General features: G+C 37.1%; 1 protein-coding gene across 1 annotated transcript in view; it reads left to right on the top strand.

The window, feature by feature from the left end:
• LOC123555364 (uncharacterized) overlaps positions 1-18,946 on the top strand; it is a 25,960-nt gene extending 7,014 nt beyond the window's left edge. Inside the window, exons 2-3 of the mRNA XM_045346009.2 lie at positions 10,702-11,071; positions 14,329-18,946. Coding sequence (XP_045201944.2) covers positions 10,731-11,071; positions 14,329-15,736 — 1,749 coding nt within the window. The 5' untranslated portion in view covers positions 10,702-10,730 and the 3' untranslated portion in view covers positions 15,737-18,946. The remainder of the gene's footprint in view (positions 1-10,701; positions 11,072-14,328) is intronic.

The following is an 18,946-nucleotide window of genomic DNA, read 5'->3' as shown; positions in this document are numbered from 1 at the left end:
TATTTGTCTTATCAGTTCTAAAAATAGAAAATACAAGGGATTTGTATACAAACACGATCTCTCCTATAGTCTACTATAAGTTTTATTCTTTGAGAAAATGTCGACATATGCGTAATTGCTAAACGTCTAATTTCATTGGAGCATTTTTAGAGGGTGATGTTTCTCAGAACAGATTACTTTTATGCCCCCGAAGGGAGGCATGTTAGTTTTCAACCGTCTGTCCGTTCGTTCGTTAGTTCGTTAGTCACAACGTTAACTTTTTGCATGAAGGCACTTTACATGCGAACCACTGCACCCAGGACCTTCAAACTTAATGTGCTGATAGTACTTATTGAGTACACGACCCCTATTGACTTTGGGGTCACCAGGTCAAAGGTCAAGGTCACAGGGGCCAATGTTAACTTTTTGCATGAAGGCACTTTTCTCGCGAACCACTGCACCCAGGACCTTAAAACTTCACCTGCTGATAGTACTTATTGAGTACACGACCCCTACTGACATTGGGGTCACCAGGTCAAAGGTCAAGGTCACAGGGGCCAACGTTAACTTTTTGCATGAAGGCACTTTACTCGCGAACCACTGCACCCGGGACCTTTAAACTTCACATGCTGATAGTACTTATTGAGTACACAACCCCTACTGACTGGGGTCACCAGGTCAAAGGTCAAGGTCACAGGGGCCAACGTTAACTTACTCCCGAACCACTGCACCCAGGACTTTCAAACTTCACCTGCTGATAGTACTTATTGAGTACACAACCCCTACTGACTTTGGGGTCACCAGGTCAAAGGTCAAGGTCACAGGGGCCAACGTTAACTTTTTGCATGAAGGCAATTTACTCGCGAACCACTGCACCCAGGACCTTCAAACTTCACATGCTGATAGTACTTATTGAGTACACGACCCCTACTGACTTTGGGGTCACCAGGTCTAAGGTCAAGGTCACAGGGGCCAATGTTAACTTTTTGCATGAAGGCACTTTACTCCCGAACCACTGCACCCAGGACCTTCAAACTTCACATGCTGATAGTACTCATCGAGTACACGATCACTACTGACTTTGGGGTCACCAGGTCAAAGGTCAAGGTTGCAGGAGCCAACGTTAACCTTTTGCATGAAGACACTTTACTCTCGAACCACTGCACCCAGGACCTTCAAACTTCACATGCTAATAGTACTTATTGAGTACACGACCCCTATTGACTTTGGGGTCACCAGGTCAAAAGTCAAGGTCACCAGGTCAAAGGTCAAAGGCGCTGCGGGGGCATTTGTCACCATTAGTGACAGCTCTTGTTAATTATATAATCTCAAGATAAAAAAAATCATTCGAAAAAAAAGATTGCCCACAGCATGGAGAGAACCTGACAAAGGCCTACATTAATTTGAACCAGCGCCTTAGACCTCTCGGCCTTTGCAGCAGATGACATCGAAAGCAAATATATTTATTATAACCACTGATGATATCGTCTGTGTCCCAGCTCTTTGGTTAATTTGACTGCGCAACACCTACCCAGCTCGGATCAGTTCTCGTATTTCTTCGACAAGCAATTTGTATTGAAATGCTCGGCGTAAATTATCTTTACTTTTTAGCTCACCTGAGGCAAAGGCTAATGGTGAGCTTTTGTGACTGCTCAATGTCCGTCGTGCGTTGTGCGTCTGTCAACATTTTCTAAAAAATCTTCTTGAAAACCACTTGGCAGAATTACACCAAACTTCACAGGAATGATCCTTGGATGGCCCCCTTTCAAAATTATTCAAAGAATTGAATCCACACAGAACTCTGGTTGCCATGGCAACTGAAAGGAAAAACTTCAAAAATCTTCTTCCCCAAAACCGCAAGGAATAGAGTCTTGATATTTGGCATGTAACATCATCTAATGGTCCTCTATGAAGACTGTTCAAATTGTGCCCCTGGGATGAAAAGAGGCCCCGCCCCGGGTGTCCCAAGTTTTACATAGACTTATGTAGGAAAAAACTTTAAAAATCTTCTTATCTGAAACTGTAAGGCCTAGGCTTTTGATATTTGATCTGTTGCATTGCCTTATGGTCCTCTACCAAAAGTGTTCAAATTATTACCCTGGGGTGAAAAGAGGCCCTGCCCCGGAGGGTCTCAATTTTTACATAGACATGTATAGGAGAAAACTTTAAAAACCTTCTTGCCCGAAACTGCAAGGCATAGGCTTTTGATATTTGGTATGATGCCTTGCCTAGTGTTCCTCTACCAAAGTTGTTCAAATTATGCCCCTGAGGTGAAAGGGGGTCCCAAGTTTAACATAGACTTATATAGGAAAAAAATTTAAAATCTTCTTGTCTGAAAATGCAAGGCCTAGGCCTTTGATATTTAGTATGTAGCATTGCATAGTGGATCTCTTAAGTTACAAGACTGTTCAAAGTATGCCCCTGGGGTGATAGGCCCCGCCCAGGGGGTCACTTGTTATATGAGTTATATAGGAAAAAATACTTCAAAAATTATCAGATCATATTTCCTAGACTGTTTAATTATAATTACCTGATGACCTCAAGTGATGAGGGGTCACCTGACGGTGATCTTGACCTACTGACCTACTGTCTTGTTTTTTAAGATACATGTACAGCATTGAAATTTGGATGATATGTACAGTTTTGCAAACCGATCTTAAAACTGACTTTCAGTGACCATGAATGTGACCTACTGACCTACTTTCTTAATACTTTAGCATCAGTTTTTCATTTGAAACATGTGGCTCATATTACTCAGGTGATCGATCCAGGGTCATCATGACCCTCTTGTTATTGCATTGGTAGTAAATGGTAATTTTTAAAAAATTCTGAATTTGTAACAAAACGTGTTCAATTTTTGAGATATGTTGCTCAGTGTGTTTCAAAAGACTAAAAATATTGGCTGATATCTGGCAGGGGCCGAGAGGGGGGCTTGACCTCCAAGTGTCTGTGCAAATAATAGGATGTTTCGGGACAGCGTGATAACTTTTGACTGTTGCTGTCCCGGCACATCCAGACTTATTCTGCATATTTCTGTTAGGAAGTCCCCAATGAAATCCTATTTTGAGTGTTTTCTGGTAAGAGTACACATTATTATTCTGATTTATAGACTGTAGTAAAAAATCTCGGAAAGTTTGTTTTGATGTGGTTTTGGTAACTAATTACTGAAAAAATTGCCTAAATTATCCTTTACAGACTAAACTGAATGTTTTGATCCTTCTGGTACATAGGAAGAAACTACTAAGTTTATTCTCTTTGAATTGGAATGCAGGAAAAGTTTGTAAAAAATTAGCTAAGCTCTGTAGTGCATGTTGTTCTGGTCCAGAATGAGGACAAGATCAGTCGTCAAAATGAAAGTATGTCCAAATAATAGCCTCGTTAGACCAACTCTAGTCCAATAAAAAAGCCATAACATGTGCAGTTTTACATGCCTACTTTCAAACTTTATTTATTTATGATATTTTACGTTTTATTTTTCATAGCATGTTTCAATATCAATATATTCAAAGTCAATATCAAACGACTTTGTTATCCATTCAGTTAGTAGTTTTTGCCCAGATTTCAGAGGATTTCTCTGGTCTCCCTTTTAATGGACATCAGTTAATCAAAATCTGTTTATAAAGACAAGGTGCAAATTGATATGGCTATCCTATCTGCATAAATAAGACTGAACAGATACATGATGACTTTATAATTCATTTATTCGCTTGTGACCAGAGACACACATCCAAAATTTAAAGATTTGAAAGATGATAATATTTAAACTATAAAATGTAGATATACATTATTGTCTGTTTACAAAATCAATCATTTAGTATGTTAAATCAAAGCCATGACAAATTGTTTTGGAATTTCTTGTTAAAATGTTTATTTAAAATATTATGAATATAACACTCTGTTTTGTTAAATCTAAACAAACATAAATTTAATCTTAAGTTATTTATGTCTCGGTCTGTATAAAATATGAAAAAGGTGTTGTGAATAAAAGAAAACTTGAATATATGGTATAAAATTTTACAATACAGCTCAAACTGAAATTGCTTGAACACATGCTTTACTTGCACTCCACGTTTGGTCTTGACGAAACACCTGTCCTACCTCGATCAGATAGTTTGAACACTCATGGCTTGATTTCCCAAATCGTACCTTTGGTCCCAGTTAAGATAACATCTTGTCCATCGAAAATGAAAGGTGCGAGGTAAATTTCATTTATTAAGCTTGCGCATTTCAGAAGTATAAACTTTTTACATTTCATATATTGGCAATTTAAAGTGAATCTTTCTGTAATTTAGTTATATTCGCTAACAACCGTATTGCTTTTCAGTGTTAAGACACATATAATTTAACCCACTGGCTTCAGACCAGAAAGAAAAAAAACTGTACATGTTATACCCTACTGCTACATATACTATAAGAACCATGACCATGAATGGGACAATGTCCTTACCAATTTCAATTGCGCATTTCTCACCTAAAACACGGAGTTTGTACAATGGGTACTATGCATACTGAACAAGTGGTAATTTATGTTCCATTGAACTCGTGAATGAACTCTTACAATAATGCTGATTACCAGCAGATTTGAAAATCAGCATATGAATTTCACAGCTGTGAATATTTCAAAGATTTCCTTTGCTACTTTACTTCTGTAGGGGTCTCAGTGACCGAGTGATTTCAGGTTGCTGACATAGAATATTTTGCCCGTCTCGAAAGCAGGATCGAAACCTCGCTTTTATGTAGAATTCATACAAGAAATCCATACATCAGGCTAACGGAAGGGGAGTGGTTCTACACAGGTGTCCACCCATGCCAGGAGGGGCAACTGGGGTCTTCATCCACCATCAAAAGTAGGAAAAATCAACATATGACCTAAATTGTGTCCGTGTGACTCAACATTCCAGACAAATAACCTTTATCTCCGTTTTCTGTTTGTTTTTATTTAAATAAATATATAGAGGATATTTGTTTGTTTCAGTTTAAGATCAAAATATATTTCATCAAGTAATTCCAATAGGTCCATAATTCTTGCACAAATATTTAGTGAATTGTGTCCCCTTTTTACTTAGTTTAATTTTGATGCTTTTTCACTATATCTCTGTTGTTACTTTAGAAATAGATTCCATTCAAACTTAAAACAGCTGTTCCACATGGTAATGTTTATGATACTGGCACCAAAATGGTCTGAGTTATGCCCCCTTTTCCCTAGAATTTCAGGTTCAAGTTTTGACGCACTTATGTTCTATATCACTCCACATTATTAACCACATGATATGATACAATGTCATGGTGTATTACTCTTGCAGAAATTTTCCTTGAATTATGTCTCTTTTATACTTATGTAATGTTTTGATACAATTCTTTATCTTATGTTATTACTAAATACATTTGACACAGACATAAGCCACTGTCCAATATCTTCATCCATATTGGAGTAATTAAGCTCCAGCTTCCTCAGATGTGCCCAGTTTCACCATCCAGCATTGAAATAGTCGAGCAACTTGTCTTCTGTGACAGTTCTTGTTGTAACTCCCTCTAATGAAATGTCTATGTGATATGTGTATTGTCCCTGTGAAATTACCAGATATATATTTCACCCTAGGACTTAATATTTGAATGCTTCAAATTTACCTGATGAAAAGTCTGATATAAAATCAGCCAGTGCTTCCTGAATGTCAATCACTAAGGGCTCCGTAGTGTTTATCATCAGTTTGATTTGATTGGTAGCAAAGCTGAACTGAATATTTTTTTTTTTAGAATTTGAACCACAGATCCTAAACAATATTATTGCTTTTATTTTTGTGATAAAATATTTTTGGCGGGGGGCAATTTTGTGAATACGTAGCAGGAGGGGAAACAATATTTATTTAAGCATGAAAAGAGGAAACTGGAAGAAAGGAGGTAAACATAGTATAACATGCTTCTGAGAATAAGCAGTGTTGTGGCTTGAGTTAAAAAAATGTACAAATCACAAGTGAATGTACATAAGTATATGTTGTATCAATATGCCACTAAAAAACTTCCATTTTTTTTTACCAAATGCCTATTACTAGATATAACATTTTGACTGTAGCTCTACAATCAGTATACTGTTTATAGATGTATATTTAAGGTGAGTTTTTGTGATCGCTCGATGTCCGTCGTCCGTCGTCTGTCTGTCTGTCGTCTGTCAACATTTAGCTTGTGTATGCGGTAGAAGCTGTTTTTTCCAACTGATCTTCATGAAATTTGGTCAGAATGATTACCTTGATAAAATCTAGGCCGAGTTTGAAAATGGGTCATCTGGGGTCAAAAACTAGGTACTAGGTCAAATCAAAGAAAAAAATTGTGTATGCCACAGAGACTGTATTTTTCAATTGATCTTCATGAATTTTGGTCAGAATGATTACCTTGATGAAATCTAGGCCAAGTTTGAAAATGGGTTATCTGGGGTCAAAAACTAGGTCACTAGATCAAATCAAAGAAAAACCTTGTGTATGCGATAGAGGCTGTATTTTTCGATTGATCTTCATGAAATTTGGTCGGAATGATAACCTTGATGAAATCTAGGTCGAGTTTGAATATGGGTCATCTGAGATCAAAAACTAGGTCACTAGATCAAATTATAGAAAAATCTTGTGTATGGGATAGAGACTGTATTTTTCAATTGATTTTCATGAAATTTGATTGCCTAGGTCAATTTCGAATATGGGTCATCTGAGGTCAAAAAGTAGGTCACTAGGTCAAATAAAAAAAACCCTTGTGTATGCGATAGAAGCTGTATTTTTCAATTGATCTTCATGAAATTTGGTCGGAATGATTGCCTTGATAAAATCTAGGTCGAGTTTGAATATGGGTCATCTGATTTAAAAAAAATAGGTCACTAGGTCACATCAAAGAAAAACCTTGTGTATGCGATAGAGACTGTATTTTTCAATTGGTCTTCATGAAATATGGTCAGAATGATTGCCTTGATGAAATCTAGGGCGAGTTTGAATATGGGTCATCTGGGGTCAAAAAGTAGGTCACTAGGTCAAATCAAAGAAAAACCTTGAGTATGCGATTGAGGCTGTATTTTTAGCTCACCTGTCACGTAGTGGGTGAGCTTTTGTGGTCGTCCGTCGTCGTCCGTCCACAATTTCTTGTGAACACGATAGAGACCACGTTTTGCAAGCAATTTTGATCAGACTTCTACAAAACTTGTATTGGCATATATCTCAGTTACTTTTGAAAACTGGCCAGATCCCATTATGGGTTCTAGAGTTATTGCCCCTTAAAGGGCCAGAATTTGCTATTGTGTGTATGTCAACAATTTTTTGTCTGCATGATAGTGGTTTCATTTATGATTTTAATTTAACCAAAGTTGCAACAACTTGTATCACCATAAGATCTTGGTCCGTTTCTTGAACTGGCCAGATCCCATTATGAGTTCAAGAGTTATGGCCCCTGAAAGGGCCAAAATTAACTGTTTTGACCTCGTCTGCACAATAGCAGCTTTATTATGTCTCCCATCACACAGTGGTGTGGGAGACATGTTGATTTACTCCAGTCTCTCTCTGTGTGTGTGTGTGTGTGTGTGTGTGTGTGTGTCACAAAGCTTGTCCGCACTCTAAGTCGAACATTTCTCATCCGATCTTCACCAAACTTGAACAAAATGTGTTTGACCATGAGACCTCGGCCAAGTTCGATAACTAGCCAAATCCGCCCAGGCACTTTTGAATTATGGCCCTTGAATTACTGATTGGATCCACTCATCACAGCCATCGAGAGAAACTAGACATTTTTCAATGGGGTCCACTCATCACAGCCATCGAGAGAAACTAGACATTTTTCAGTTGGGCAGTTGTGGGAGACATGCGCTTTTCTCAAAAGCATCTCTAGTTTATGACTTGTATCACCATAAGATATTGGTTCCTTTCTTGAACTGCCCAGATTCCATTATGGGTTCCAGAGTTATGGCCCCTGAAAGGGCCAGAATAAGCTATTTTGACCTTGTTTGCACAATAGCAGCTTCATTTATGATTTTATTTTAACCAAACTTGCACAGAACTTGTATCACCATAAGATCTTGGTTCCATATGAAACAGGGCTGGGACGATTTCAGAATTTTGAAACCGGTTATAATCTTTTGTTTGAAATCGAATCGAACCGGTTAATCGGCCACCATATATAAATTGCTGTTTTCTTTCCTGACGACCGTATCAATGTACTTCCAGCAACTGCTGACTTCATTAGAGACTTACCGACTTTATCGTTTGCAAGCAGTGTGACAATATATGTATTATATTTTGGTGTATTTTATTTTAAATATGTAACGACAGGTAAATCCGAGACTATTGATTGTGTTGATATGTTTTAGCGAAAAACACTGTGGATCTAAGTGCTGGTCAAAGAAATGTATAAAGATGTACGACTTGTGATGTTTATTGTTTGAGAGCGATTACCGGTTTTGCAAAATTGAAATCGGTTTCACCTAGTAATCGAATCGGATCCGATTAACCGAGTAATCGTTCCAGTCCTACCTGAAAGGGCCAGAATTAGCTATTTTGACCTTGTCTCCACAATAGCAGCTTCATTTATGATTTGAATTTAATCAAACTTGCACAAAACTTGTGTCACCATAAGATCTTGGTTCCTTTCTTGAACCGGCCAGATCCCATAATGGGTTCCAGAGTTATGGCCCCTGAAAGGGCCAGAATTAGCTAATTTGACCTTGTCTGCACAATAGCAGCTTCATTTATGATTTTATTTTAACCAAACGTGCACACAACTTGTATCACCATAAGATCTCGATTCCTTTTTATATGCCCGAAGGGACGTATTATGTTATCGCCTCGGTGTCCAACTGTCTGTCTGTTGGTTAGCAATTTCCATTCTGCTCGGTAACTCTTGAACCCCTTGAAGGATTTCAAAAAAACTTGACACAAATGTTCACCTCATTGAAACGACGTGCAGAGCGCATGTTTCGGATGGCTCACTTCAAGGTCAAGGTCACACTTAGGGGTCAAAGGTTATATGACTTTGTTTTGTGTGTATATTGCTCTGCATTTGCGTTGCATTCCAGTGCTCTTGTTTTTATTTGGCAGATCCTTCTTTTGTTCACTTACAATAATTTTTTTAAATTACTTCCCTTTTATGTTACTATAAATAGCTTATTATGTCTCCCACCACACAGTGGTGTGGGAGACATATTGATTTACTCCAGTCTGTGTGTGTGTGTGTGTCTGTGTGTGTGTGTGTCTGTCACAAAGCTTGTCCGCACTCTAAGTCGAACATTTCTCATCCGATTTTCACCAAACTTGAACAAAATGTGTTTGACGATAAGACCTCGGCCAAGTTCGATAACTAGCCAAATCGGTCCAGGCGTCTTGGAGTTATGGCCCTTGAATTACCAAAAATCAGTCTTTTTACTCTTGTCCGCACTGTAATTCGAATATTTCTCATCCAATCTTCACCAAACTTAAACAAAATGTGTTTGACCATGAGACCTCGGCCAAGTTCGATAACTAGCCAAATCGATCCAGGCATTTTGGAGTTACGGCCCTTGAATTATCGAAAAATTGGCCTTTTTACTCATCTCCGCACTCTTAGTCAAACATTTCTCATCCGATCTTCACCAAACTTGAATAAAATGTGTTTGACCATGAGACCTCGGCCAAGTTCGATAACTAGCCAAATCGGCCCTTGAATTACTTATTGGATCCACTCATCCAAACCGTCTAATTGGATCGACTCGTCTAAAACATCTAGAGAAACTAACATTTTTCATAGGGGCAGTTGTGGGAGACATGCGCTTTTCTCCAAAGCATCTCTAGTTTAGTAACTTTTTTATTATTGGCCGTAGGGAAAAACCGAGACCATTTTTCTGTGGTACAACATGGATGGTACCTCCAATTTTTAGGTGTATTTTGACATATCTGTACCTTGATAGATTTTTTTTTTTGGTTAAATTTCTTCCCTTTGTTGTTCCTGTCCTTTGGACTTATGGCTATATAGAAAACTGATTTCAAAACAATTTTACACAAGACTAGTGTTCCTTGGGTGACCCTCTATTATATTCTTTCAAATAATTTTGATTCAGCGAAAAACATCGCCCCAAGGGGTTTTGCTTATTTTCCCTATATGCCTTTATAGAACTTTGAATATCTTTTTATCAGAAACTGCTGGTCCATTTTCAAAGTAATTTTACACAACTGTTTCTTGGGTGACCCTCTATCAAATTCCTTCAAATAATGTTGATTCATTGAAAAAGTGGCCGCCTGGGGGAGGGGCTCATTTTCACATTTGGCTATACAGAAAACTTATTGTATGAAACTACTGGCCTGATTTGAAAATAATTTTATTTTATTTTATTTCATTAGGTCAAACATGTTTACACTGTTATGGTTTGTTTCTCAGGTGATCGACCTAGGGCCATCTTGGCCCTCTTGTTATCCAAGTTAGGTATAATTTGATGAGGATTTTCTAAATCTTAATCAATTTCTAATTGTAAAATGTTTTTGTAAAAGATGGGTGCAGTACAACGAGTACTCAGAAACCGATTTTCAAGTACTGAAACAGGTAGAACAACCATAATCAACCAAAAAAGTTTTTTAAACATGACCGTCATGGATTTGTTTTTATTTATGTAGTAGTATTAAAACATTGTCTCCTTGAAACTTCCGTATTGATACATCAAAAAACATACATTAAAATTCAGTCTTTCACTTTTCCATGTTATCCATTTGATATTGTATTTACTTTCAGCCTTGTTGTCAAGGTTAAACAGATGAAAAATGGCAAGTGGAGGAGCTGTAGATCAAAATGTTGATGAATCTTCAGACAGTATACACGACTTCCCATGTAAACCTTGCTCTGATGATGGTAAAAATATTGAAGGAGTAAACTTCTGTGCAGAATGTCAGACCTATTTCTGTCAGGCATGTATTGTTCACCACAACAAATGTTTCAAAACACACACCCTCTACAACAAATCGGGCATAAAGTCAGGCAAGATCCAGTACCAACAACAACCAGCAGGACTGGCATGTGATAAACACCCAGGATATCCCATCCAGATGTACTGCGGAGAACACGATGATGTCTGCTGTGCTGTGTGTATAGCTGTTGACCACAGGTAAGAGTTAGAATTTCATTTTTATTACATTTATGTTACTAAAGTATTTCTGTTTTTAAATGTGAGTATGTATATTTTAAAAATAGTAGCGGATCCAGTGTTTCAGTCAAAAAGTTTGGCATTCAATAAATCTATCACATAAAACAATAGTTATTGTGCTTAACTATTGTGCTGAATACAAAAATATGCATGCCTAATGATGTATGTTACCTCCTGTAATAAAATTCTGATTATTTGCACCTTTTAAAATTGAACTGCCCTAGAGAGCAGTTCATATTTCCTGATTAGCAGCTGATTGAGTACTGCAAATCTTCTAAGGCAACACTTAATATCTTAAACATTACTGTACATTTCTGAAATTTGACATACTTTTAGGGAAATATATTGTTAATGTCATATAAATATAAATAATATTTTTGAGCCATCTTAAATTTTCACTTATTTAAAAAACTTGTCCTATTTTTAGCTGCTCAGGTGAGTTTTTGTGATCGCTCGATGTCCGGCGTCTGTCGTCTGTCTGTCGTCTGTCAACATTTAGCTTGTGTATGCGATAGAGGCTGTATTTTTCAACTGATCTTTATGAAATTTGGTCAGAATGATTGCCTTGATGAAATCTAGGCCGAGTTTGAAAATGGGTCATCTGTGGTAAAAAACTAGGTCACTAGGTTAAATCAAAGAAAAACCTTGTGTTTGCGATAGAGGCTGTATATTTCAATTAGTCTTCATGAATTTTGGTCAGAATGATTACCTTGATAAAATCTAGGCCGAGGTCGAAAATGGGTCAACTGGGGTCAAAAACAAGGTCACTAGGCCAAATCAAAGAAAAGCCTTGTGTATGCGATAGAGGCTGTATTTTTCAATTGATTTTCATGAAATATGGTCAGAATGATTGTTTTGATGAAATCTAGATCGAGTTTAAATATGGGTCATCTGGGGTCAAGAAGTAGGTCACTAGGTCAAATAAAAGAAAAACCTTGTGTATGCGATAGAGGCTGTATTTTTCAGTTGATCCATATGAAATTTGGGCAAAATGATTGCCTTGATGAAATCTAGGTCAATTTTAAATATAGGTCATCTGGGCTCAAAAACTAGGTCACTAGGTCAAAACAAGGAAAAACCTTGTGTATGCGATAGAGGCTGTATTTTTCAATTGATCTTCATGAATATTGGTCAGAATGATTACCTTGATGAAATCTAGGCCGAGTTCGAAAATGGATCATTTGGAGTCAAAAACTAGGTCACTAGGTCAAATCAAGGATAAACCTTGTGTATGCAATAGAGGCTGTATTTTTCAATTGATCTTCATGAATATCAGTCGGTATGATAACGTTGATGAAATCTAGGACGACTTCGAAAATGGGTCATCTGGGGTCAAAAACTAGGTCAAATCAAAGAAAAGCCTTGTGTATGCGATAGAGGCTGTATTTTTCAATTGATTTTCATGAAATATGGTCAGAATGATTGCCTTGATGAAATCTAGGTCAAGTTTAAATATGGATCATCTGGGGTCAAAAAATAGGTCACTAGGTCAAATCAAAGAAAAACCTTGTGTATGCGATAGAGGTTGTATTTTTCAATTGATCCTTATGAAATTTGGTCAGAATGATTGCATTGATGAAATCTAGGTCAAGTTCAGAAATCACAAAAATAAACAAGTGTCACTTGTCAGTTAATTTTATTTTAATACAAAAAAAAATCATACAACATACAATAACACCATTGTTATAACTAAAAAAGATTTTTTTTGCATATTTTTGAGAAAATTAAGCATCCACATTTTTGTGACTATTTAATAGAATTCTGCTTGATCTCCATTTACTGTAGTGGAAGTCTGCATATACATATACTCACATTTTTTAACCACAATAGTGAATGAGTCTTTTTTAAATGCTTCATTAAATGTAATGCTTTTGGAGAAAAATAACCTGATAATTTAGAGACTGAAGACAAATTGTTTTTGCCCCGTCCGTCCATCCATCTCACTTCATTTCCGATCAATAACTGGAGAACCATTTGACCTAGAACCTTCAAACTTCGTAGGAGGATAGGGCTTATGGAGTAGATGGCCCCTATTATTTTAGGGGCACTCCATCAAAGATCAAGGTCACAGGAGCCTGAACATGGAAAACCGATTCCGATCAATAACTTGAGAATCACTTGACCCAGAATGTTGAAACTTTATATGATGATTAGACAGGAAGAGTAGATTACCAGTATTGGTATTGGGGTCACGTGATTAAAGGTCAAGCTGACAGGGACCAGAGTCTGTCACATTTCTTTTCTAATCTATAACTGGAGAACCATTTGACATAGAACCTTCAAACTTCATAAGATGATAGTACTTACAGAGTAGATGCCCCCTATTGTTCTTGGAATCATTCCTTCAAAGGTCAAGGTCACAGGGGCCTGAACATGGAAAACAGGTTCAGATCAGTAACTTGAGAACCACTTGACTCAGATTGTTAAAACTTCATAGGATGATTAGACGTGCAGAGCAGATGAACCCTATTGATTTTGGGGTCACTCCATCAAAGTTCAAGGTCACAGGGGTCTGAACATGGAAAACCATTTCCGATCAATAACTTGAGAACCACTTGACACAGAATGTTGAAACTTAATAGGATGACTGGACATGCCGAGTAGATGACCGCTATAGATTTTGAGATCACTTGATCAAAGGTCAAGGTCACAGAGGCCAGAACATGGAAAAAACTGTTTTCGATCAATAACTTGAGAACCACTTGGCCCAGAATGTTGAAACTTCATGTGTGATAGGACTTACAGAGTAGATGGCTCCTATTGATTTTGCATCAGTTGATCAAAGGTCAAGGTCACAGAGGCACGAAGAAGGAAAACCATTTTCCAATCAATAACTTGAGAGCCACTTGATCCAGAATGTTGAAACTTGATAGGATGATTAGACATACAGAGTATTATATATCACATGACCCCTATTGATTTTGGGTCAGTCGATCAAAGGTCAAAGTCACAGGGGCCATAACTTGGAAAACTGTTTCTGATCTATAACTTGAGAACCACTTGACCTAGAACATTGAAATTTCATGGGGTGATGTGACATGCAGATATTGCCTTTCAGTCACTTAAAGCCAACCAGTGTCTCTTTTATTTTGCTCCTGTCCCCTATTGACTTCTTGTCTATTACTACTATGCTTTGGCGGAGACATGCGCTTTTTTACAAAAGCATCTTCAAGTTGAAATGTTTGATTGGAATACATCGTGTTTTTACTTGTATATAGATTGTGTAATAGCGCAGACTTCATACCAAAATTGGCGAAGGAAATTTTAAATGGACGAGACAGAAAAGATGTAAAGATATCTCTCGAAGAAATGAAAGAAAAACTCCACGCTGTAAAGTCTTCTAAACTAGAACAGATAAATGAAGTCAGGAAAGAAAAAGAAGACCTCCTCATTGAAATTGGGAAAATGAAGGAGCGCATCATTGCCAGAATAGAAGAGATAGAACAAACTTCAGTCAAGCAGGTACAAGACAAACACAAAGGAATTGTTGACAAAATAAAAACTGACATAGACGCTATAGATGCTAAGCTTAGAGCTGTTGATGACAATATTAGAAAGATTAATGAGTTCAAGGGAAACAATGAGGCTAAGCTGTTTATTGTTCTCAGCAAAGCACATGAGGTAGAATCTGGCTGTGGTAAATATTTAGAAAACTACGGAGAGGTTGAGTATGGCAAGATTGCATTTGAGTTCAGTCAAGGTATTGAATCGGCTATCAGAAGTGTAGAATCATTTGGTATTACAGAGGGTTGTGATTTTGCTCAGTCTTACATTGATTCTGTTGTTTCTGCAGCATCACTGGTTGGTGAGTTTGGTGTCACAGATTGTGCTTCGTGTTCGATTATCGATTGTTGCTTACTAGAAAATGGTCAAACCATCCTTGCTGACGTGAATAATAATTGCCTCAGACGATTTGACAAGGAATATAACGTGTGCGACTGGCGTGCTATATCCAATCTGAAAAGCTTGTGCAGAGTTGGTCCAAATGAACTAGCCATTATAGATGGTGACGCTGTTCGTTTTATTCATGTTGGTAGGTCAATGATGCTTACAAATTCATTTACAATTTCCAGTGAATCAAATGAGATGAAGAGTTTATATCCTACAGGGTCTTGCTCTAAAAGTTTCTCACTGTCTCGTATTGCATTCAGTGATGAGAAACTTTACATTGTAGCCTTTGTTAGGTACTGTCTGAGTAAATGGATATATGGAGTTGTAGTACTTGTATATAACATAGATGGCTCTCTTATTCGAATTATCTCAACTGATCTCAAGCAAGATATAAATGCTTTTTCAATGAGTTTAGATAGTTCTCAGATGTTCTTTGCCACTCCTAAAAGGGGTATAATAACTCTAGATAGTAATGGTAAAATATTATCAGAGTTCTCTGAAAAGAGGTTAAACAATGTTTCTTGTGTAACTGAAGGAGACAGAGGGCAACTGTTTGTGTGTGATAACGGCTCTGAGACTATATTTCTGTTAGATCTTGACAGTAAAACGTTTGAAGAACTGCTGGGTACAATAGATGGGATAAGTTCTCCTTTATCAGTCACTTACATCCAAAAGCAAAAGAGGCTTATAGTTACCGGTAATACTAAAGTAATGAAAGTGTTTCAGTTGACCTAAACAAAATCTAAATTGTCGGGTATGAAACGTCAGGCAATAAAAGAGAGCACAATATTTGATCAACACACTGATCAAACTTGATCTAGGTCTTCTGTATATGATTTTTTGTGCCTGTGTTGTTTAAATTGCTGAATAACATTCGTTGTATATATTAGTGATTTAGCTTATGTCATTTAGTTAGTTTCATACTTGTGTTTTTAGCTCACCTGAGTACTACGTGCTCGGGGTGAGCTATTGTGATCTCTCACCATCCGGCAGCCATCCGTCTGTCCAAACTTTTCTTAGGTAACATCTCCTGTGAAACTGCTGGTCAGAATTGCCTCATACTTTGTCAGTAGCATCCTGGTATGGTCCTCTATCAAGTTTATTTTAGCTCACCTGTCACGTAGTGACAGGGTGAGCTTTTGTGATCGTCCGTCGTCCGTCCACAATTTGTCTGCACGATAGTGGTTTCATTTATGATTTTTTTAACCAAACTTGCATACAACATGTATCACCGTAAGATCTTGGTACCTTTCTTGAATTGGCCAGATTCCATTGTAGGTTCCAGAGTTATGGCCCCTGAAAGGGCCAAAATTAGCTATTTTGACCTTGTCTACACAATAGCAGCTTTATTTATGATTTGATTTTTACCAAACTTGCACACAACTTGTATCACCATAAGATCTTGGTTCCTTTCTTGAACCGGCCAGATCCCATTATGGGTTCCAGAGTTATGGTCCCTGAAAGGGCCACAATTAGCTATTTTGACCTTGTCTGCACAATAGCAGCTTCATTTATGATTTGAATTTAATCAAACTTGCACAAAACTTGTGCCACCATAAGATCTTGGTTCCTTTCTTGAACCGGCCAGATCCCATAATGGGTTTCAGAGTTAAGGGCCCTGAGAGGGCCAAAATCAGCTCTTTTGACCTTGTCTGCGCAAAAGCAGCTTCATTTATGATTTGATTTTAACCAAACTTGCACACAACTTGTATCACCACAAGATCTTGATTTGGCCTGATTCCTTTATGGGTTCCAGAGGTATGGCCCCTGATAGGGCCAAAATTAGTTATTTTGACCTTGTCTGCACAATAGCAGCTTCATTTATGATTTGAATTTAATCAAACTTGCACAAAAACTTGTGTCACCATAAGATCTTGGTTCCTTTCTTGAACTGGCCAGATCCCATGATGGGTTCCAGAGTTATGGCCCCTGAAAAGGCCAAAATTAGCTATTTTGACTTTGCACAATAGCAGCTTCATTTATGATTTGGTTTTAACCAAACTTGCACACAACTTGTTTCACCATAAGATCTTGATTCCTTTTTATACGCCCTAAGAGACATATTATGTTATCACCTTGGTGTCCGTCCGTCTGTCTGTCTATCTGTTGGTTAGCAATTTCCCTTCCACTCTGTAACTCTTGAACCCCTTGAAGGATTTCAAAGAAACCTGACACAAATGTTCACCTCATCGAAAGGATGTGCAGAGTGCATGTTTCGGATGGCTCACTTCAAGGTCAAGGTCACACTTAGGGGTCAAAGTTCATATGACTTTGTTTTTTTGTGTATATTGCTCTGCATTTGCGTTGCATTACAGTGCTCTTGTTTTTATTTGGCAGATCTTTCTTTTGTTCACTTACAATAATTTATTTTAATTACTTACCTTTTATATTACTATAAATAGCTTACTTAGTAACTTTTTTGTTATTGGCCGTAGGGAAAAACCGAGACCACTTTCCTGTGGTACAACATGGATGGTACCTCCAATTTATAGGTGTATTTTGACATATCTGTACCTTTAAGAAAATTTCAACTATATTTTCTCATGATTCTTTTGATTAAACTTGATTATGATTTTTTCGGCGAACGCCGTCTAAATTCGTTTTCGTTACCTATGCCACGTGACTTCAGTTTGCAAATCAAACTACTTGATAACGCATTATAGATAATTTATCAAAATGGAAGATTTATGCAACACTCTGCCTGATTGGACGAGAGTGTCAATTTCTTTCACTCTGTTGATTGTGCTACGCTGAGTGAAATGTAGACAAAGCGTTTATCCTAAACGACGCTGTTCACAGTTTTAAAGCTAACTTTGGCTCAGTATTTTCAGCAAGAATATTGATATATCTCAAAATGATAAGTAAGTTTAATAAATATGATAAAAACCTGTTCAAATACCAACATATATCAAATTAAAGAAAGAGCTGAATACGGTCTGCGTATCACATGAATAAGGGTGTGATAAGAGTCTTTTATGTAGAGAAGTGCTTTTTAAAAGATTTTCCTTGTTACAATTGTCGTCTGTATATGAAAAGGTTTCTTGCTTTTGTGACTTATTCAGATTGCATATTAAAATGAGTACTTGTTTGCTTTGATATATTTGTTATAAATTATTTAACTGATTTATTATATATGAATATTTTTCTTTAGTATGGTATGCAAATATTGAACTCAGTTGAAATCTGTTTTATTATATATATGCTATATAATGACTGAATCTCATTACACTGAAATGAAGGTACGCTGCATACAGTTTATCTATGTGATATGACTTCGGTCAAGCTTTGCTTATGAAACAGAAATATTGAAATAATTACAATTGTATGTTTTGCTTGACCTTCACTTTTTTATAGGTGTGACGTCATTGTCCAAAGATTCATGAATAGCGAATATGCATTTGTTAAAGCGGGATCAGTTGGCCTATTTTAGAAATAAATAAAAATAATAAACAAAAAAATCCTTTAATTGATTTTTTTCTCATGTATTCTAATCAAACTTGATTTGTAGCATCTTTATTAGGCCCGCAGCCAACTTTGTTCAGCTGGGACATTTGACCCCTTTTAGGGGCTGCTAGAGCTAAAACTAGAAATGCCTTTATACAACGTCTCATGAACAGCTTGGTGGATCTTTGTCATACTTGGTCTGGAGCATCATTATAATGTCCTCTTCCAAATTTATTTATATAGGAACTTGGGCCCTATTAGGGACCACTATAGCTAAAAGTAGATATGCCTTTCTTCGCATTAACCACTAAAATGTAATGGATTTTTATCAAACTGGATGTGTAACAATATCGTAAGGTCTCCTGCTATTTTGTTACAAATGGGGATAGGGACCAATTTAGCTAAAAATATAAACACGTTTAATGACCTCTTCTCATGAACCGCTTCATGAATCTTCATCAAACTACTGCTGTAATTATTCGTCTAAGGTTAAACGAAACA

The sequence above is a fragment of the Mercenaria mercenaria genome, chromosome 7, assembly GCF_021730395.1.
Source record: "Mercenaria mercenaria strain notata chromosome 7, MADL_Memer_1, whole genome shotgun sequence".
Lineage (NCBI taxonomy): Eukaryota > Metazoa > Mollusca > Bivalvia > Venerida > Veneridae > Mercenaria > Mercenaria mercenaria.
The sequence above is the reverse complement of the archived record's forward strand: the minus strand, read 5'-3'. Positions and strand labels throughout refer to the sequence as shown.